The sequence below is a fragment of the Dipodomys spectabilis genome, unplaced genomic scaffold (genome assembly GCF_019054845.1).
Source record: "Dipodomys spectabilis isolate Male_0828 unplaced genomic scaffold, ASM1905484v1 ptg000136l, whole genome shotgun sequence".
Taxonomy (NCBI): Eukaryota; Metazoa; Chordata; class Mammalia; order Rodentia; family Heteromyidae; genus Dipodomys; species Dipodomys spectabilis.
The window spans coordinates 11,045,788-11,069,101 of NW_024870813.1; the positions used below are offsets into that span (position 1 = coordinate 11,045,788).

The window sequence follows — 23,314 nt, forward strand, 5'->3', positions numbered from 1 at the left end:
TAAACTAATTAAAAATATAATAACGTAAGCCATTGGAGCTTAAGGAATTTTCCTGAAGGTAATGGTTTTGATTGTGTCACAAGTAATGCATTATCTTTGTTTAGATTCATATTTTGATTCATATTTCATATGATTCATATTTCATATGTCCTGTCAGTGGTAAGAGGAGGTAAGGTAATAAACACATACTAGCTAAGGAAAGTTAATAAAAAAAAAACCATTTGTGGATCTAGTTATAATAATCTATCTACCAGACATAATGGATTTATATATTTTTGGCCCACAACAAAAATGCAGCTTCTTGGAATAAAAACAAAAATAACCTAATAAGACCAAAAAAATCAAGTGCACTGTCAGTATTGATCATGAGTTAATGAAAAGTTTGTTATACACACACACACACACACACACACACACACACACACACAGAGGCATCCTTGAAAACAATACAACTTGTATCTCTTTTATAGCTTTGTAGATATACTTATTTGGTTATATGATAAAAATAGGTAAGTAACACTTCATCTAAAAATTCAGAATTTAAAATAGTACCTAAAAATTATCAATAAACTAATAACTAAGAAGATAATATAAACGGAATCTGACTTTTAAGTATAATGAAAATTGGAAAAAGGGATAATCATACATATCAGTGGTAGAGGCCTTGCTTACATGAGGCCCTGTATGGACCACCAGAGCCACACAAACATACACAAACAGATACTACAGGAAGGAAGGAAGGAAGGAAGGAAGGAAAGAAGGAAGGAAGGAAGGAAGGAAGGAAGGAAGGAAGGAAGGAAGGAAGGAAGGAAGGAAGGAAGGAAGGAAGGAAGGAAGGAAGGAAGGAAGGAAACAGTGAAAGACAGGTTATCAACAAGATGAATTACTTTTCATCAACTGGTTTTTCCCAGTTTCATATGTGTACTTACTAAATAGATTTCCATTGCCATTTGTATTTATTTCTTTACTGTGTGCCCCTGAAGTGTCAATCTATCCATATAGCTAAATGTATGTGCTGAAATGTATGTATCTTAAATCTTCCAGAACAGTGTATATGTCTGCCTTCATAAAGTAAATGCTAAATATTTCATTTTCATAAAAGATCAATTTGTTTACAGTTTTGAGTAGTACCATTCAGAGTTCCTATATTAGGAACCGCAGAATATCATTTGAAAACTAGTTTAGAAAACATTTTATAAGTGAAAACTTACTAGCCAATAAATGAAGACTGTAAGTATATCAAAACTATGTATAAAAACTTCTATAAAATTCAGGGAAACACCTGAGATTTTTTCATAGAACATGAGGAAAGCAAAATGCAGACACATGATGAAACATTGAACACAGCTCCTTGAATTTTTCACTGGCATTTTTACACTGTTTCCTTCCTTTCAATTTACCTATTCATATCAACAGCACCAAAATATCAAATTAATTAAATATAAGTCAATACTCCTTTTTTACCTCTAATAAACCACTCAGAAAACTGGAAATGGCACTGTAGCTCAAGTGGTAGAGCGCTAGGCTTGAGCTGAAGAGCTGAAGAGCTCCCATGCCTGGAGCTCAAGTCCCATGACTGACAAAAAAAATAGAAAAAAAAAAACTGATTTAAAAATAACAATGAAATAAAGAACACCACAGATAGGACTTTAGGCCTCTAGCTTTCTTCACTGTAGAGCTATTATAAAGGGAAGTAATTCTGCACTGATACAATGAAACAGACTGTACTTTTATAATTTTTTTTTCCAGGAAAAGGAGAAGTCTGCAAAATCTGCAAAAGTAATTTATCTTTAGGTGAGTAAAATGAACAGCAATTGATCTTGTACCTAGGGAGTGATTCTTCTTCTATCAGATACAAATATATCTCTGTAAAATATCACTAGAACAGGTTAGATATCCTCATATCTTGAATAATTTATTTGTATATTTAGGATTTGAGATTTGTTGCGAACTTTTATACTCAAAGCTACAGTTTCCAATGGACTTGCTCTTCATTTGACATTTTTTTGCATCTAAAAAATGAATCAAGTATAATATGGGCACATCATAGAAACGGCATCATGCACAGACTTAAAGGGAGAAGATATATCAGAAATCAGACCTCCATGTGAAAATGATATTTACACTGGAAGGCATAAAACAAATACATCTTAGTCAAGGAAGTGACAGAATGGTATATGAGCAAGAAAATAAAGCTTATGTTAATGAGAATGGTGATAATGTAAAGTTTCCATTAAAGCAGAAAATTCTGGAGAAAATCTAACTCTCATATCCTTTTCACTTACAAAGAGGATCATTTTGAAAATAAAATGTATTTTATTTCTATTTGTAATTCTGAAAATTCTGTGAAGAGGATTATAAGTTAATAAAGGAAAAATACTTCATGGAATTTATTTTCATGCAACTAATTTAATGGTTGTTGGGGCTCTGCCTTCCCCTTCCTCCCCCCTTCTCCTCCGTCCCCACCCCCACCTTCTTTCCTCCTTTCTTCCCTCCCTCTCTCTCCTTTCTTTCTTTCTTCTTTCTTTTCTCTTTTCTCTCTTCTTTCTTTCTTTCTTTCCTTCCTTTCTTTCTCTTTCTTGCTTTTTTGCTTAGAGATAGCACTCTACCACCCATTCTGGCTTTTTGGTGGTTTTTATTGGTGTAAGAGTCTCATGGATTTTCCTGCCTGGGCTTGCCTTTTAAGACTGATCCTTACATTTTAGTCTCCTAAGTAGCTAAAATTACAGATATGAGCCACCAGTGCCCTATCTTAAAAGGACTATTTAAAAGCACATATTGTGGAAATAGGACCTTAGAATAAAAGCTTCCTCCATGTTACTCCATCAAGAAGAGTTATGGTGACAAAGCACAGAATTTATTCCAAGAGGTAAATTTATTCCAAGAGGTGAAAGAGAAAAAGACACTGGAAAAGCAAAGGAGAAAGAAAGACCAATGTGACATAAAAGTACAAAGCAGCCCACAGCACCAATCCTAGGTAAATGCACTGAGAAGTGTGGGCAGTAAGGAGGTTGATTTGTGAAGAGCACAGGAGCTGGTTGCATCACCATCTGTGCTGAAGAAATGGCTTCATCACCTATGTATCACTGCCAAGACTATGGAAATACAACTGGAAGACCAAATCGATATACAAATTATAATCTAGAAACATAAGAAATAGAAATAAACAACGTAGATGCTCCTCCAAAAGCTCATAACTCATGAATAACAGAATCAAAAGATACTGAAATGGCAGAAATGCCAAAGAATTAAAACAGCTAATTTAAATTTTTTTTAAGACCCCCCCCCCCATCTCAATCAATAAAAGCCGAGTGTGGTGGAATGTATCTGTCATTACAACTATATGAAAATAGTAAGTAGGTTTGCAGTGCAGGCATAAATATAATACCCTATTCAAAATGCAAAGACCAAAAAGGGCTAATTGAGTGGCTCAAGTGATTCACCTGCCGAGCATGTGCAAAGCTCTGAGTTCCAATCTCATACCACCAAAACCAAATCAACCAAAAAAACCAATTAGAAACAAAATCAATAATGTTAAAGAGTAGTCAAATAAATAGCTAACTGAAGTAATGAAGTTAATTAAAGATCTCAATAAGAAAGTGACCACATGCATAGGAAATTCAGCATAGATATTGAGAAGGGGGGGGAGGACAGAAGATAAGCATGCACCATTAATAGACTCAGTCAGCAGAGGAAAGAAAACTAAATAAAGCTACTATTAGAAAAGCTGCTATAAATATTTCTATAACAGGTTTTCATAGAAACAAATTTCCACTTTTCTATGGAACATACCCAGGAATTTGATTGCTAAGTCATATAAAAGTTTAGTTTTATAAGAAACGTCACACTGTTTTCCAGAGTACTCGTATCATTTCAAAGTCCTACCAATAATCCTGGGCACTGCCCTTCAGCTTTTCAGCTCAAGGCTAGCATTCTACCACTTGAGCCACAGCACCATTTCCGGCTTTTTCTGTATACATGGTGCGGAAGCATGAAAGACAGGACCTCATGCATGCTAGACAAGTGCTCTACCACTGAGCCACCTTCCCAGCCCATCACTCACACTTGTTATCATCATTACATTTTTATTCCAGCTACTTGTGTATTCAGTGGTACTTAAGAGTTTTAATTTGTATTTCTCAAAAGTTTAATGTAATTAAAAATATTTTATGCTGTATTAGCTATCTTATTTATATTCTATAATCACTTAAGATTTTAAAATAAACAATCTCAAGAGGAAATATATAATAGTATCATCAAATGTACAGTTAGTCTCTTTTGTAGGAAATTTAATAGTAAGACAATAGGGATAAAGCACAACAAGTTTAAGAAACTAGATGTATGAATAAAAAGTACAGACAAGCAGAAGCTGAGAAAAGTTAACCTAATGCACTAAGAAAAACCTAAGAGAGGATATAATTAAATATATAAAACATTCTACCACCAATCAATATCAATATGTTCACTTGTGAGTTAGTCTGCCCAGTAGAATACACACACGATTCAAGTCCTATCTAACTTATTGGGCTTGATGTCAAACCAGAATTAGCCAAGTAGACATTTTCTAATTTTATCACCAACAGAAGTTATGTAAAATGATTTTTTTGTTTTGCCACTACATTTTGCAATGACATACAACTAATAATGTGTAAAGTTCAAAACAAACTGACTGTGTATCTTTTAAGTATGAAGTTAATCATATAGTTGGTGGTGGTGGTTGTGGTGGTGGTCAGTCATGGGTCTTGAACTCTGGGCCTGAGCACTGTGCCTTGGCGCTTCAGCTTGAGGAGAGCACTGTACCATTTGCGCTATAGCCCCGTGGTTTATTGGAGATAAGAGTCTCACAGACATTCCTGCCCAGGCTGGCTTTGAACTGTGATCCTCAGATCTTAGCCTCCTGAGTAGCAAGGATTATAGGTGTGAGCCACCGGTGGCAGGCTATCATATTGTTTTTTCACCAATATCTTTTAATAGCGTGAGCCACTGGCGCCTGGCTACAATTCCATTTGAATGAAGAAAGTTGGAAGGAACTAAGCTGACAGGTTTGGGCATAGTCAAAAAGCAAAAATAAAAGTAGTAAGGCTTAGCTGGGCGCTGGTGGCTTATGCCTGTAATACTAGCTAATCAGGAGGCTGAGATCTGAGGATCGCAGTTCAGCCAGTCCAGGCTGGAAAGTCTGTGAGACTCTTATCTCCAATTAACCACCAGAAAACTGGAAGTGGCACTGTGGCCCAAGAGGTAGAGTGCTCTCCTTGAGCTGAAGAGCTGAGGAACAGCAAACAGGCCCAGAGTTCAAGCCCCAGGACCACCACCACCACCACCACCACCATCAACAACAACAACAACAACAACTACAAAGTAATAAGTCTTTAACACTTACTGTGAAGATACAAGAAAAAAGGCTAAGCTGGATAAAGTGTCAGCTAACCACTTGTTCTATAGTTCCCCAGCAGAGCTGTGGGGACAATATTACCAAGAAACCCCAATAAAAGAAAGGGCTCGGCAGTTTTCTAAACCTGAGGGTCTGATGTAGGCTAAAGAGGGCATGGTTAGGAGTAAAAAAAGTACTAAATCACAGCGTCTCTAAGTTATCCCTCTTTTCCCAAAATGGTTTTGAGAGAGGCAAGAATGAGGTAGGAATCAGTCACATGGTAAAAGTATTCCTGGGTTCTTGAAGGACAGTCCCTTAGAGACTGTACAAAACTACACACAAAATCTCATTTAGGAAAAGCAGTCTTCCCCCCATAAAGTCTGTCGAGAAAATAAAACTGCAATAGTTTATGATTAGGCCTGACAAATCACACAAAAGACTTGGCCAAAAGTAAGTATCTCCAGTATGAAGCACTGGATAAGGAGAAACAATATCAACAGAAGACATTGTAAGTTAAAATTTTACTTCACCTGAAAGTAGATATCAGTATATTTGCACCCATTCCCTACATTCAAGTCCTATTAAGTGCTATGATATGGCTCAGACAGATGTTATGCATGTAGTGGGTTTATGTTGGCAGGTAAGGAACTCTAAACTTGGGGAATTCACCAATTTTATGGTAAGCAGTAACTGAATTTGCTCTTTTTTGGGAAGAGATGTTACTGCATATGTCTCAAGTTTACCAGCTGCATATAACAACCTAGAAAAAAGGTCTTAGGAAAGATAGCAATAAGAACCTTATAGTTCTGGGAACACAAGCAAAGAGAACTGTCAACAAAAACAGAGTTGCAGTTCTAAGAGCTGAGGTGGGGGAAGAAGATTATTGTGAATGAATATGAGGAAGTTTTTGTAGTAATGTTAACTATTTTATACTTTACTTCTTTTGATAGTGGTGGCATGACTACACACATACTGACCTTAATTTACCCTACATAAGTGTATAAGGTACACTTAATTTCAAAATAGCACAAAAATTGTTGAAGGAAAAGCATACTTATAACATATTTAACATCCATTATATTCTTTTTTGCACAGGTAACCTAATGTTTGCAGCAATAGATTCAAATTAATTAGTTACACTATTAGGCATAAACACTCTTTCAAACTTATTAAATCAGGACTATAATTTCTAAAGCTTTTCTTCTGACAAGTTTTAGAGCAAGAATATTTAATTTGTAAGATACAATAACTTAAAATAGGATAATTTACCATAAACTTTCACTTTTCTAAGTTACCAAGAATACAGTAACATTTGATAGACAGGTATCCCTTTACCTTTCCAACTGCTAATATTAACTCACGATCAAGATAAATCCTGAAAATTATTTCATTGCCATTGTTCACATTTCTCCTATTGACCACTGATCTAAACACTCATTTTTAGTAGGAAGGTTTTTAATGGAATGGAACATCTGTTTTATGTTACACGAGAGACAGAAAAATTCTTCCTTTCTGACTGGATTATTAATGTTCATGCCTTCTACAGCATTATACTCTTCATTCGTATCCCCATACTAGCTCTCTAAAATGCAACATACCCCCTGATGTAATATATTTTCTTATTAACTGTACAATAGTATAGATACCATAATTTTAATGTGACATGCTGGTATTTCTTTTTTTAAACCACAAATGTATTTCTTATATTCAATCACAAATTTAAATTTCTTGTATATCACCAGCTCAGCAGGCATTTTTATTTTCAAACAGCTGAAAAGAAATAGATGACTTCGATTTTTTGATATGTCATCCCATTTTTTATAGAATTCTCTCCAACTAACTCAGAATGCAAAACTGAAAAATCACTTGGGTTTTTGTCTGTTTACTACTAAAAAAAAAAATAAATCTGAGCTTCAAAAACAATATGAATTCCTTCTGCTTAAGGATAGAAATATACTCATAACACACTCAAAATTGTTTAAACTAATAGATTTATTAAACATAAGATAAATAACAATGGCATTCAAACATTGTTTAAATCTAGAAACTTGTTAGAAAATTTTGAGGACTTTTTAAAAGTCCTTAAAATTTAACACATATTCCCTACTTTGTTACTGAGATTGATGTCAAAATAAAGCCAAGGTTATCTCACATTTTATTTCTTAAAAAAAAAGACATAATAACTTTTTAAAGGGAGTAACTGAATTTCACATTTCTTCAGGTTTTCTTGAAAAATATCTTATTCATTATAAGCACCTTATGACAAAATTAAGACAAACCACATCAAAATTGAAGTCTTTCAATTAGTTATTCAATTTACTTCCTTTATCTAACTTTAAGAAAAATATATAAGGATAAAACCTGTGGTATTTTTTTACTTTCTGTCAATGTACAAACCATGCTGTGTATATGTGTGTGTGTGTATGTGTGTGTGTTGAAAACATTTCTACAAATAATTATACTAGCTTCAAAAGAGAGCAGATGGCAATATATTCTACAGATTTGGAAACTATTCATAAATTTACCTTTTCATAGTTTCACTATCATACAACAATTCTTAGTGCTGTGCTATTAAAAGATATTGGTGAAAAAACAATTTGATAGCCTGCCACCAGTGGCTCACACCTATAATCCTTGCTACTCAGGAGGCTAAGATCTGAGGATCACAGTTCAAAGCCAGCCTGGGCAGGAATGTCTGTGAGACTCTTATCTCCAATAAACCACGGGGCTATAGCTCAAATGGTACAGTGCTCTCCTCGAGCTGAAGAGCCAAGGCACAGTGCTCAGGCCCAGAGTTCAAGACCCATGACTGACCACCACCACAACCACCACCACCAACTTATATGATTAACTGCATACTTAAAAGATACACAGTCATAGTTTGTTTTGAACTTTACACATTATTAGTTGTCAATGCAAAATGTAGTGGCAAAACAAAAAAAATCATTTTATATAACTTTTGTTGGTGATAAAATTAGAAAATGTCTACTTGGCTAATTCTGGTTTGACATCAAGCCCAATAAGTTAAGACTTGAATCGTGTGCATATTCTACTGGGCAGACTAACTCACAAGTGAACATGTTGGTACTAATTGGTGGTAGAATGTTTCAGTTCCTCCCCATGTATAACTATTCATAGGCCAAATGAATGTCCTATTTTTTTTGTTGTTGTTGTTGGTTGGATGCCAGTCCTGGGGCTTGAACTCAGGGCCTGGCCTCTGTTCCTGAGCTTCTTTTGCTCAAAGCTAGCACTCTACCAATTGAGCCATAGCACCACTTCTGGCTTTTTCTGTTTTTATGTGGTACTGAGGAATCGAACCCAGGGCTTCATGAATCTAGGCAAGCACTCTATCATGAAGCCACATAACCAGCCCATGAATGTTCTCTTGACAGTGTCTTTCTGGTGACTCACTTCCCTTTATCAGTGTTCCATGAGAAAATAATGTGGAAGCAACATAGTATTAATACTCAAGCCATAGAAATATAATATATCACTGCCACATATTTTACTTATTAGAAGGAAATCACTAAGTTTTAATAGTACTTAAGAGCAATTAGTTGCTACCTTTTAAAAAGACACATCAGAAAATTTGAATACATTGTTTTATAACTAAACTGTGATTATTATATTTTGGAATATATAAAGTGAATAATTTCATAATATTAAGTCATTTAAAATTCAAACTATAATGTATAATTCTGAAACCCAAGCCATAATACGGTGATTCATTCACAGTAGGTAGAAGAGCAATTAAGGAATATATAGCTAAAATTAACTTTGTAAGTATCCGGGAATAGTTTTAAACTGGCTTTTCAAATGTAATTTATCAATATGAATCACCTAGTTCACACTCATACATAGCAAGTAAGAAGTCTGCCATGTATTTCTAAATTTAAGCATGATACTCATGAAATGTCTACTCCATTCATTTTCCTTGATTTAGTATTTATTTGTATTATTTTCCCAAAGATTGTATTTTGTGGTTTTAAGAAACTACATGACACAAAGAAAAACACAAACCAAAATGTTTTTACTTAGAAATATAAAATTTAACACGTTGTGTAAGTACATAAGCTCACAACTTGAAACCTAAAGATGGTTTAAAACGGATCCTTTAGCCGGGCGCCGGTGGCTCACGCCTGCCTGTAATCCTAGCTACCGAGGAGGCTGAGATCTGAGGATCACAGTTCAAAGCCAGCCCAGGCGGAAAGTCCGTGAGACTCTTCAATAAACCACAGAAAACGGGAAGTGGCGCTGGGGCTCAAGCGGTAGAGCGCTCACCTTGAGCTGAAGAGCTGAGGGACAGCGCCCAAGCACGGAGTTCAAACCCCATGACCAAAAAAAAAAAAAAAAAAAAATACTCTGGGGCTGGGAAGGTGGCTCAGTGGTAGAGTGCTTGTCTTGCATGCACGAGGCCCTGGGTTCGATTCCTCAGCACCACCTAAGTAGGAAAAAAAAAGGCCAGAAGTGGCATTGTGGCTCAAGTGTTAGAGCACTAGCATGGAGCTGAAGAGCTGAGGGACTGCGCCCAGGCCCGGAGTTCAGACCCCACAACCGGACCCCCTCCCCCTAAAAAAGGAAAAAAGAAAAGAAAAGAAAAAACAGATTTAAAACTAATTTAAGGATTAAAATAAAGATTATTCTATATAGAAGTTTTCATAATTAAGGCATATGACACATTTATATAAATGTTTCCAAAAAATACTATCTTTCAGTTTCTTTTTCCCTTTTGCTTGGGGGGGTGGGGGAGATGAGAGTAGTTTTAGTTATTTTTGTTGTTGTTGTTGTTGTTTTTGTTTTTTTGGGTCTGGTTGTGGGGCCTGAACTCTGGGCCTGGGCACTGTCCCTCAGCTCTTCAGCTGAAGGCGAGTGCTCTACCACTTGAGCCACAGTGCCACTTCCGGCCTTTTTTTTTCTGCTTATGTGGTGCTGAGGAATCGAACCCAGGGCCTCATGTATGCAAGGCAAGCGCTCTACCACTGAGCCACCTTCACCTTCCTAATTCTAGTTATTTTGGAGATAGGATTTCACACTTATGTACAGGCCAGACTCAACCATGAATGATCATACTATTTACAATTCTCACATAGATAGAATAGTAGATGCCTACCACCATGCACACCTAGTAGTTAATATAAGGGTTCAGCAACTGTGCTAGGATTGGCCTAAATCATGATCCTCTTGATATCTGCCTCCTAAGTAATTGCAATTACAGCTGTCAGCCACCAACACCATGACAGGCATCCAATATCTTTAAAACTCCTATTTCAAATATTAGTTTTTCTATGTCACTTGTAACAAACTGAGAACATTTAGATTTTTAATATAGGAGTAAGTGGCAAATATGACATAAAAACAGAAACCTACAATACTCAATAAATATGACATTATCTAGAAAAGAAACACAAAGTAATCTAACCCAAACTACAGACAGTAAATGAGGAAGCTCTTCAATTCACTTTTTTTTTTTGGTCAGTCATGGGCTTGAACTCTGCACCCGGGCACTGTCCCTCAGCTCTTCAGCTCAAGGCGAGCACTCTACCACACGAGCCACAGCACCACTTCCAGCTTTTTCTGTTTATATGGTGCTGAGGAATCGAACGCAGGACCGTATGCATGCAAAGCAAGCACTCTACCACTGAGCCACCTTCCCAGTCCTTCAATTCACTTCTGGCAGCCTCCACTACAGAGTTTCTCAGGGGACAAGAAACACCCAATCATGTAAATAGACTTCTTCTTTGTTTGAAATAAGTGCTGTATAACTGCTAATTTTTATATAGGGATTTATGAGAAGAACAAAATTTCTGCTTTATTATCAGGTGATCAGTGATTAGTACACCAAGGCAGGCATATGAAAACCAAGCCAGACTGGGCTTTACACAGTAACTTACACAGAGGTTTTAGCCCTGAAGTATATACTAATAATCCTACACAGGAATATTTAAATGTTATATTTATATGTTGTTATATTTATGTGTTATATTTATATAGTTAAATTATGTTATATTATCTTGAAAGGATCATTAGTAAGATGAGATTGCTAACTACTAATGGAGTGATATTACAAAATACAAGGTAAATTTGGCTAAATGGAATAAACCAAAAGAAACCCTCTCAGACAGAAAAGGAAGATAAGAAATGGATGCAGTGTTCCTGAGCTTTAGGTCATACATAAGTGCATCGCACAAAGAAACAAACCTTTTTGCTTACTTTCTCACAATTTGGACCTGAGCATCAGACCAAGCAATAGAAACTATGGAGTAATATTTCATACTTCATTAGATAATTCATGATTCTAGACTGAAAAATTTTTAGCTTTTTGTTACTGTAACCAGTTTACATTTATGAAGTATGAGAGCAATTTCCTAACATTTAAGATAAACTAAATATTTTAACTATTCACAATTTATATAGTCATTTATAATTTTTATTAGTAAGCTGCCATATTCAAAAGCCTAATCAGTAAAGTCTAAATAAGGCAAAAAACAAAAATATTCTGCTCATGAGGGACACAACAAAATGATAGGATCTGAGAGGCTGAAAGTAGAAGAATAGAAAATACAATCAGTACAAACTCAGACCAGAAGAAAGATGAATAACTATGCTTTTACCAGGAGCAAGTGACATTATATCACAAAGTATCACTAAAGAGAAAGAGAAATGTAGGACATACAAAAAATTTCTATTCATGGGGATCCAGGGATAAGCCTCAAAATCCAGAAAGCAAACACAGAACTAAAAAGAGAACTAAAAACAAAATAGAAAATATAAAATCATAGAGATTTTAAAAAGATGTGCCCATTTCTCTCACAGTATCTATGAGTGTACACACAAAATCTATGAGGATATATAAATTCTGAAAAGGTGATGAGCCTGTGGATCTACATTTCAAGAAAAATAAACATGAAAGTAGAAGGGGACTATTTGGGAAGCGAAAGAGGAACACTGGGTAGGTGGAAGAAAAATAAAACTACTTAGAAAATTTAGAATTGAAAAGTCACTTGCAGGCCAGGAGCAGTGGTGAACATCTCTGGATTATGTGATTCTATAGGCTTTACACCTTTGATCATCACTGAGCTACATAAGAGTCTGTAAGATGTATATTATAAATACCAAATTTTGTCCACACTTCAGCAAATGAAATTTAGCATAGTAAAGGGACACTGGAAACCTGTAATGGTGGCACACACCTATATCCAGGTACTAGGGACACAGACACAGCAGAATCAAGAATTTAAAGCCAGCTTGACATTCACGGTGAGACTGTCTAAAAAGAAAGTCAATTTTGTTATATTTGCAGATTGGCTTCAGTGCCAATCTATGTGCTTCAGTAGGCACATAGATTTCTGGTCTGAGTTTAAGTTAGTAATAACATCTTTCCATTTCACTCATTAATTATGAATTAAAGTCTTTGACAGTTGTTTATTTTATACATGAGAGCCTTGATTTTATCCTGATTTGAAAATTATTCTGTAAAAGGACTATGACTATTATTATTTTTCAAAAAAGGAAACTGAGGGCTGGGAAGGTGGCTCAGTGGTAGAGCTCTTGCCGTGCATGCATGAGGCCCTGGGTTCAATTCCTCAGCACCACATAAGCAAAAAGAAAAAAGCCGGAAGTGGTGCTGTGGCTCAAGTGGTAGAGCGCTAGCCTTGAGCTGAAGAGCTGAGGGACAGCTCCCAAGCCCAGAGTTCAGGCCCCACGACCAGACCAAAAAAAAAGGAAACTGAAACTTGAAAAGTGCTTTGTCCACATTTACATTTGCCCTGCTTGCATTAACACTACTGCACAACCTTTTAGTTTCCAATTATGCTATATTATACCTTATACTTCTTACTTTTTATCTCATGTAACTCATTAGCAAAAGAACCATACAATAATATTTTAAAGTTTTTATTTAAAAATATAGTTACACATTTTAAAATTCATCTTAATTCTTTATTGGTTGACTGATTTATTAATTGCTTGACTGCTTGCTTGAGAATTAAATTCAGTATATCCTGCTTGCTAGACAATCACTCTGCCACCTGTGTCATACCTCTAGCCCCACCTCTATATAGTGGGGATTTTCAGATAGCATTTTTCCCCTTATGCTGGGACCATCCTAGGTTGTGATCCTTCTTGTTCTTCCCTATGTCAATGACAATGACAGGAATGTACCTCTGTGACCAACCATCGTTTCTGCCATAGATGGGATGATAAGCCCCCATCACTGTTCCCAGCTATTTATTTAGATAAAGATTCATGTCTAGGCTAGTCTCAAACCATTATCTTCCAATCTCCACCTCCCAATAGCTAGTAGCTACATTTTCAAATTTAATTAACAAAGAACGTCTTTGTCTAATCAATTAACAAATGAAGACTTTGATCAGAAAAAAAACTGATTTAATTTTCAATTCAAATAAATCAATGTATGATTCCTTAGGAAGAAATGTTTCTGAATTCTAACTTTAAAATGAAATAAAAAGGAATAGGTTCTGGGAAGGTGGCTCAGTGGTAGAGCACTTGCCTTGCATGCATGAGACCCTGGGTTCGATTCCCCAGCACCACATAAGCAAAAAGAAAAAAAGCCGGAAGTGACGCTGTGGCTCAAGTGGTAGAGCGCTAGCCTTGAGCTGAAGAGCTGAGGGACAGCGCCCAGGCCCAGAGTTCAGGCCCCATGACTGGACCCCCCCCCCCAAAAAAAGGAATAGGTATAAAAATGAACTCCAGAAAATGGAAATGAAGTTTCATTGTTGTTGTTTTTGTTTTCTTTTTGTCTTGTTTGTTTATCTGTCTTTGAGAGGGTAAGGAGGACACAGAAATGGAGGGACAAAGAGTAAACAAATGCAGCAGTGGTACCCACTAGACATTATGTTGAAAATGAACCATACAACTCTTAAATAAGGACAAAAGGGAAACACTAAGAGAAAGCAAGGGGTAACAACATGTTTGACAAAAAATGTATTCTTTACCTGATTTATGTAATTGTAAACCCTGTATACATGACTTTTATAATAACAATAAAAAATAATAGGATCTTGGAAAAATTTTAATCTCTTGATACAAGGTTTAGTTTTTTGCAGTATTCATGACTAAAGTCCTGTTTGTTTCTGCAGAAAAAAGAGGTCTGAGGTTGAGGATCAAGTTGTGGAGGTCTTGCTTAGCGAAGGCAAGCCATATTCAAACTCCAATACCCTATTCCTACACGAAAAAGATGCAACCTCAAGCAAACTATATTCACATTTAATGTCATACACTGGGTCATTGTACTATACTGTATGCTCTTCTTTTATGAAGTGAATAATTATGAGATGCATGTATATATTTATACCACACAATGTTATAGTATAAACATTGTTGAAAAAAAACTTAATGGATGTTTTTACTACTAGTGATAAAATAACTTAATATAAGATAAAATATAATCTTAAGAACAAAATAAAACTAGGTTGGAGGTGAAACTCAAGTAGAAGAGAACCGGTCTAGCAAATACAAGGCCATACATTCAAACTGCCATGCTATGGAAGTGAGGGAAGGAGGGAATGAAAGGAAAGAAAGAAAAATGTAGAGGACACTAAAGACAAAAACAAAAGGAGAGGGCTGGGAAGGTGGCTCAGTGGTAGAGGGTTTGCCTTGCATGCATGAGGCCCTGGGTTCGATTCCTCAGCACCACATAAGCAAAAAGAAAAAAAAAGCCGGAAGTGGCACTGTGGCTCAAGTGGTAGAGCGCTAGCCCTGAGGTGAAGAGCTGAGGGACAGTGCCCAGGCCCAGAGTTCAGGCCCCACGACCTGACACCCTTCCCCCCCAATAAAGGCAGAGGAAAGAAGGGATAAAAACATGAAAAAAAACAGACCTATTTTACATTAAATAATCTGAAACAGATGAAAGAAATTCACAAATACACCAACAATATAAATCAGGACAACAAAACTCAAAATTTTACAACATAATTCAACAGGGACAAAGTTCACTAAAGAAAGGAGGTAGTCATTCATATTAAAACTTTATAAACTATGAGGAGAAATCACAATTTAGGATTTTTAATTCAGGAGAATCCATGTTATGTAACATTATTCATTAATCTTAAAAACCACATTAACTAGAACCTACTTTTTATTGACAGGAAGGCTTGACAAGACTGTGTTGTATCACCATCTGCCATAACCTGCTGGGATATTTATAAATACCGATGTGCTACTGACATTTCTACAACTATTCCAGGTGTAATGCATTAGAACAGAGCCTTCTCTTAGATCACTGAGATGCCATTTCTTCTTTTATAATCTAAGTAGTCTAGACTGCTCCTAGATTTACAGGTGTATGTCTGTTAAAAAGCTTTTTAAATCCCTAGGTCAGATAGGTCACAAAAGGGATTATCAAAAATATAATTTCTACTTCTAAATTTAACTTCTACACAGTATTACTCGTTTGGAAATGCTAAATAGTTTTTGCAATGCTAGCTTTATAAGTTTTGGTTCAATGCTATTCTAGCTTACTTAAACCATTTCTGAATTTTAAGGTACCAAGGATTGAAGTGGCTACTATGTGAAATATGCTACTACGTGAGCCAAAAACTTATTAAGGAAAAAACAAAAACTGGTTAAAATTTCACTATACATTAAAGACTATGGAAGATTGTCTAAGAAAGTTAAGAAATGAAGACTGAAAAATCAGTGGCTAAACACAAGGTGAAGAATTATATGAGTGAAAAAGGGATCTAATAATTCAAGAGATAAACCTCAGTCTTTAATGTTGGAGAAATAAAATTCAAATCCATTATTGGTGGTGATAAATATTTGATTAAGGAAGAAAATCTGGAGGCCAGGCATGTGACTTGCACCTGTAATTCTAGTTACTCAGAAGTCTGAGATCTGAGAGTCAGAGTTAGAAGCCAGCGTGGGCAGGAAAGTAGATTCGATTCTTTCCTCAAAGTGGTGGAGCTTTGAGCAAAAAAGCTAAGAGGCAATGCCTAGGCCCAATACTTACCAAAAAACAAAACAAAAAAAAACGAACTCCCCGCCAAAAAAAAAACTCTGGACTTGGAGATATTGATCAAGTGGTACAATGCCTATCTATCAAGTGCATGGAGCTGAGCTTAAATCCACATACTGTCAAAATGGAAAGAAGGCAAGAGAAGAAGAGAAGGAGAGAAGAAAGAAGAAAGAGTTCAGTACTTGCAGCTCAAAGTTGGAGATCGGGAAGATTTTGGTTCAAGGCTAGTCTAATAAAAAGTTCACAAGACCTATCTCAATTAATAGCCAAGCACACCGGGGATACACATCTTGGCTATGTAGGAGGCTGACATCAAAAGGATCATAGTTGTATAGTTCTAGGAGACAATTCTTTGTGAAACCAAACTTCAACTCAAAAAGCGGGGCATAGTGATATACCCTTTTCATCTCAGCTATGGTGAAAGGGTAAATAGGAAGATTACATTTCAAGTTGGCTTGGGAAAAAAGCTAGACCCTATCTCACAAATAACCAGAGGCAAAAGGGCTGTGACATGAAACATTTGGTAGAGTTGGCCTAGCAAGTTCAAGGCTGTAAGATCAAATCAAGTACTATCAAAAAATAAAGGAAGGAAAGGAGATAGGGAGGGCAGGAGGAAGAGAGGGAGAAGAAAGGGAGAAAGGGAAGGAGAGGAGAACTACCGGAAAGGGAAAAAAGAGTCAAAATAACATACTATCAAAACTCTAGACTAGGAAGGTGGCTCAGTGGTAGAGTGCTTGCTTCGAATGAATGAGGCCCTGGGTTCAATTCCTCAGCACCATAAAAACAGAAAAAACCAGAAGTGGCGCTGTGACTCAAGTGGTAGAGCACTAGCTTTGAGCTGAAGAGCTGAGGGACAGCACCCAGGCCCAGAGTTCAAGTCCTAACAACCAACAAAAAAAAAACCCCAAAACACCAAACACCCCAAAACAAATGTAGAGATAGGCATTTAGCAGGATAATTAAATTAATGATGACATAATGGATCTTAATCCAATTAGATACACAGAAAGACTCAGGGAATGCACATGCACAGAGAATCAACTATGTGAACATCAGTAAGAAAGTAGCCATCTGTAGGCCAAGATAAGAGGCTTCCCCAAGAAATCGAAGCAGCTGACACTATTCCTGGACTTCATTTCTAGTTTCCAGAATTGTAATAAAATACATCTGGTTTCTTTTTTTCGTAATATCTGTTGTTCAAGACCTATGTCTCCAGTATGTTGTTATGACAGCCCTAGCAAACTAGTGCAGAATTTATTTATAATTATATTACTCTACATTATTTACTTGTTATATAAATGCTATTATTTAGTTAAAAGAATAGGACTAGCTATTAGTGGAAATAAGTAGTAATAGAATAAAAGAAACCAGTATGTGTGAGAAAATAAAATAATGTTTATGTTTCTTTCATTAAAATAAACACTGTAACATATTAACATTTCTTAACTCTTTATTTGATAATTATATTTTAAGGATCATATTAGATATTTTTAAAATAAATTGAAATATTTTAAGAGCATAAGTATGGTTGATTGTGGTAAATAGATTTTAGAATTATTTAATTTTTAAAATTCCTCCTCCCCTACTTTGTTTTCATTTTTTTCTTCAGTACTGAGTAGGAACTGAACTCAGTGCTTGGAACTTGCTGGAGAAGTACTCTAACATCTACCCAACTAAAGTGTTTCTGTTTTATACTGTTTTATTACTGTTTCCTTTCCAATAATAATTATCTGACTAGAACCATTTGGTTATTCTTCTCTTACATGTGGTAAAAGTCAATGTAATCAAAAGTAAAACAACAATTTGTGGGCTGGGAAGGTGGCTCAGTGGTAGAGCACTTGCCTTGCACGCATGGGTTCGATTCCTCAGCACCACATAAGCAAAAAGAAAAAAGCTGGAAGTGGCCCTGTGGCTCAAGTGGTAGAGCACTAGCCTTGAGCTGAAGAGCTGAGGGACAGCGCCCAGGCCCAGAGTTCAGGCCCCACAACCGGACCCAAAACACAAAAAAACCACAACAATTTGTAATTGTGATATATCAAATTCACATTGTTGGTATCAGTCCATTATGATATTAATCTAAATATTCTCTGGTTGAAAGCAAGTAACCAGGGAATACACAAGATTCTACTTAATAGCAACACTGCTGCTTAGGAACATTTTGGAAGTTGTTTTTAGCTCTAAAAGCCATCCGTGTACTTTGTGCCTTTTTCTTATTTTGACTATATGAATTATGTTCTTTGTATTTAAAGATTGATTATATAAGTTTATTCATACTTAAATGTCCATCATTTAAAAACAGTGGACATCATCCTAAGTTAAACTACTTTTATCACAGAAATGATTTTAAAGCACAAAGGTAATGAAAATTTGTGATGCCAACAAGTAGATTGCAAACAAACTACAGTTTAGTTAAAAGAACTGAGAAAATTCTTTATGACTTTTCTTGGCTTTTGAAGCAGTCTTCTGGCATAAAAATGAAGATGTTGTTGTTGTTGTATATCTTCTAGCTTTTCACAGCCTCTTCAAATATTATCAAATACTTGGGAAGAAACAGCATGTAAATCTCTACTTTTTATTGTATTCCCATTAGAATCCTCATTGTATTAAGTAGAGAATATCTTTCTTTTGCTCCAAGTTTTGATAATATTTTGTTGCAAGGAATTTTTATACAGCAATAATGATAATCATCTCTTAGTAATATACCCAACCAAGGCAATATTTTTCTTTCCAGAAAAAAATTTTACCTTAAAATGACTGTACATTTGATAAAAACTGGAAATTGACCAAAAAATGTTTATTCTGAAAGCATCAATATTACAAGCAAACAAATCAATCCCCCTTTTAGTAGTGTTATATGCAAGGTATTCAGGTTCCTTAACAAATAAAGTCACTTTTTTACATTAGTAGGAAGTGTAGACAAAACAGAATTTGTGAAAATTTGTTTCTCTACTGTCTGTCAAATACATGTTTATTGGACATATAGGCCCATGGTTTTGTTAAAATTTTCAAGATTCAACAAATTAAAATACCTAGGTGCTTTGGAAAAACCTTTCTTCATTTGAGTCCATTATTTGATATATATGTTTAATTACTGGTAATATATTACAGATTGGATTCTATATTATAAAGTCTACATTTACTATCAAAAAATTCCCATTGGTTTTTCCACAGGAGAACCTTCTGTGAAAGTTCTGATTCATGAAATGTAATTTCATGTAATAATTTATATGTAACTTAGTTACATAGAGCAATCAAAGGCACAATATAAGGCTGCTATATGTTCATTTGTGATATGACTAAGCTAATAAGGAGATAATTATTTACAATAAAAACTTTTGGGAGAAAAGTAAACAACCATTGACACACAATGAGTAAACATTTCTAATTTATGAATAATTTATAAGATAATTTATAAGCTAATAATATATGAAGAATTTCTACAAAATAACATGTAAAAATTATAAAATAAGTAAATGAATACAGGAAATAAAGAAATGTAAATTATCTTCTTAAAAGATACTGAAGGGCTGGGAAGGTGGCTGGCTCAGTGGTAGAGTGCTTGTATTGCATGCATTAGGCCCTGGGCTCGATTCCTCAGTACCACATAAGCAGAAAAAGGCAGAAGTGGCGCTGTGGCTCAAGTGGTAGAGCACTAGCCTTGAGCTGAAGAGCTGAGGGACAGCGGCCAGGCCCAGAGTTCATGCCCATAACCGACAAAAAGAAAAAGAAAGATACTGAAACTTAATAATGATGAATTAAAATAATTTTTGTTTACTAGATAGCTAATGACTTAATTCCCAATCCGAAATGAAAAAACATTTTCCTACAGCAATAAAATGCAGATTGAAACAATTACATTTATAAAATTAATACAAGTTTAGAATCATTTTAAATCTTTTTCTTGTTAATTTAAAAAATATTAACCAACCTGAGCCACTTTAATTGAATTCTGGGTAGAGCCACCAGCATGATACTCAACTTGGAATTTTTTTACAAGTTCGTCAAACCTGTAAGAAAATCACAGTATTAAAAAAACTAAGTTAGTTTTTGACTGCTGTCACAATGCAAGTTTTTTTTCTAATTAGAAGCATATAAAATATGACTGGTAGAACTTTTAGTTTATGTAATTATGTTAAATAAATGAATTAAAGTACTATATAACTAGTGTGCTAACTGTCCATATTAATTTTTTCTATAAATGAACAATAAGAATTTAAGCTATGAACAATTACATTAAACAAGGTCATATGTGGCAAACTGGTTACTCAAAATCAGAACGACAATGTCAAAATTACATTTACCAGCAAACATACTGAAACCAGTGTCTTCTTTCTCATTTCAAGTAACTAAGTTTTCTACAGAAAACTGCTGCTTATTATTGTAATGCTCAAAATCAGTGTAAGAAGCATTAAAATAATAACCCATGCTTGAAGACAAACGATGAAGTACATATATACTTCCTCTTCCCCATCCTACTAAATATCAAAAATTACATTTTATACATATTAGAAGTGAACAAAAGTAAAGAACTTTGCAAAATAAGCATAGTAACACATAATACATTCTAATTTAATAAAACCAGCCAATAAAACAATTTGAAACACTATGTAAAATAACCAGAGTAGGAGCTCATCAACTTCCACTTTACTGGAAGTTGCTGAATACCCCCCTTTTTTACAACAACCCTTTTCTCCCTCTCTCCTCTTTTCTCCCATCCCCCTTTATTCAATTCTTTTTTTTCTTCCTTCTTTTCTATTTTTATTCTAATAGCTTCAAAACATAATTTACAAACCATATAATTCATCCACTTAAAAAGTATGTAACGGGGGATGGGAAGGTGGCTCAGTGGTAGAGTACGTGCCTCACATGCATGAGGCCCTGGGTTCAATTCCTCAGCACCATATAAGCAGAAAAAGCTGGAAGTGGCACTGTGGCTCAAGTGGTGGAGCCCTAGCCTTGAGCTGAAGAGCTGAAGGACAGTGCCCAGGCCGAGTTCAGGCCCCACAACACACAAAAAAAAGATTGTTTCAAATATATTTATAGGTCAAGTTTAGAACAAAACACAGAACACAAGCTGGCAATGATGGCTTATGCCAGTAATCCTAGATATTCAGTTCAGGAGGCTGAGATTTAAGGATGGTGGTTAAAAGCAAACCTAAGGAGACAATTCTGGAACTGTTGTTATGAGTGAACCAGCAAAAAAGCTAAACTAGAAGCATGGCTCAAATGGTATCAACTAGCTAGGAGCAAAATACCTAAGCAAGAGATCAAATCCTTGAGTTCAAATCCTAGTACTGACCCAAGATGGGGGAAAAAAGCATTGTACCATAATACACAGGCAAACACATTAAATTGAAATTCCCTGTACAACTATGTGAAAAAGAAAAAAAAATTAAGGCTTAAAGCTGGGCATGGTAGCACAGACATAATAGCATACTATGAAACTGAGGTAGAGTATCTCAAGTCTGGACTGCCTAGCATGTCCTAGGAAAAATTGAACCCTGGCAAGATACTATCTTAAAAACAAGAAAAAAAAAAGTCTCAGGAAAAGTGACAAATAAACAATGAAGAAAAAACTTATGATACACAAATGGTGAAAAGTAATGACCCCCACTTATTAGTAGTCAAACTCATAAAAAGAGAGCAGTTTCATCTAAAAATTATAATGCTCAGGATATCCAGGGATGTGAGAAAGGTGACACAATTACACATTATCAGTGAGGGAAGTCTTTTAAAACATAATTTGACAATATTTACCACAAGTCACATTGCTTATATCTTATTATTGTAAACTTCTATTTTGGGAACATGATCCTAGAAAGTAATCCAAATGATAAGAACTGTTACATGAATATTGTTCATACTATCAGAAAATGTAAAAAAAATTGAAACAACATAAATATCCCTAAAAATAATTAAGCAGGGTAGGAATGTGGCTTAGTGGTAGAATGCATGCATAGCCTGTATGAAGCCCTGGCTTTGAATCCTCCATACCACATAAACAGAAAAGGCCAGAAGTGGCACTGTGGCTCAAGTGGTAGAGTGTTAGCCTTGAGCAAAAGAGGCTCAGGGACTGTGCTCAGACCCTGATTTGAAGCCCCAGGACTGGCCAAAAAGTAATAATTAAGTAAATTAAGGTAATTATAACTGTAATATTTTTAATATTACAAGTACTTACACATATTATTATATGAAAAATGACAACTGACCAATAGGTTAAAATGTATTAAAATGATACTAAAAACAAGAATAAAATCAAAACAAAAAATTCACACCATAAGCATTTCTTCTAGTTCATGAAATCTAAACTATATGACATGTTATGTATTTAAATATTAATACAATTATCAGAATAACTGTCAATATGAATTGGATTTATGCTTTACATATTAAGAAAAATAATTAGAAAGGTAATACATGAACATACAATGATGCTTTCACATTTCCTACAGTTTGATCATGTTTATATTCATTTTATAATAAAAGCATTTTTTATTAAAAAACACAAAATTCATATCACTGAAATGTAAATCAGAATTTCCGTTATTGGAGAAAAGTAAAAAAAAAAAAAAAAACTTTCTAAGATGGTTTTAATACATGTTTCATCAGGGTACAGAGGAACTTTAATTCTGAAAAATGCTTTCCATTCTCATATCACATATTATGAAATACTTTCATATAAACTTGTATCTTGGATCTTTGTTGGTTTTGCAGGGAAAAAAGTATGTAGTATAAGGAAGTACAAAAACAGTGAAAGATTAGTCAATAATGTGGAAAAAAAAGGTCGTCACTAAACACTTACCTTTCAGATCTGGTTTAGTATTAAATCTCTAGAGATATACCAGGTGAATATGGTACTATATACAAGAAAAGGTATGAACTGATCTAATAAAAATTTAAATTCTACTGAAAAACAGAACTGACTTCTTGTGAAAATTAAAATAATGTTGATGGATCATCAACACGTCA

At 35.1% G+C, this 23,314-nt stretch overlaps 1 protein-coding gene across 2 annotated transcripts in view; it reads right to left on the reverse strand.

Moving 5' to 3' along the window:
- Nucleotides 1–23,314, reverse strand: part of Adk (adenosine kinase) — a 411,200-nt gene that overhangs the window by 271,124 nt on the left and 116,762 nt on the right. For both annotated transcript variants that reach the window (XM_042690120.1, XM_042690121.1), the window contains exon 4: nt 20,274–20,352. In XM_042690120.1, coding sequence (XP_042546054.1) covers nt 20,274–20,352 — 79 coding nt within the window. The remainder of the gene's footprint in view (nt 1–20,273; nt 20,353–23,314) is intronic.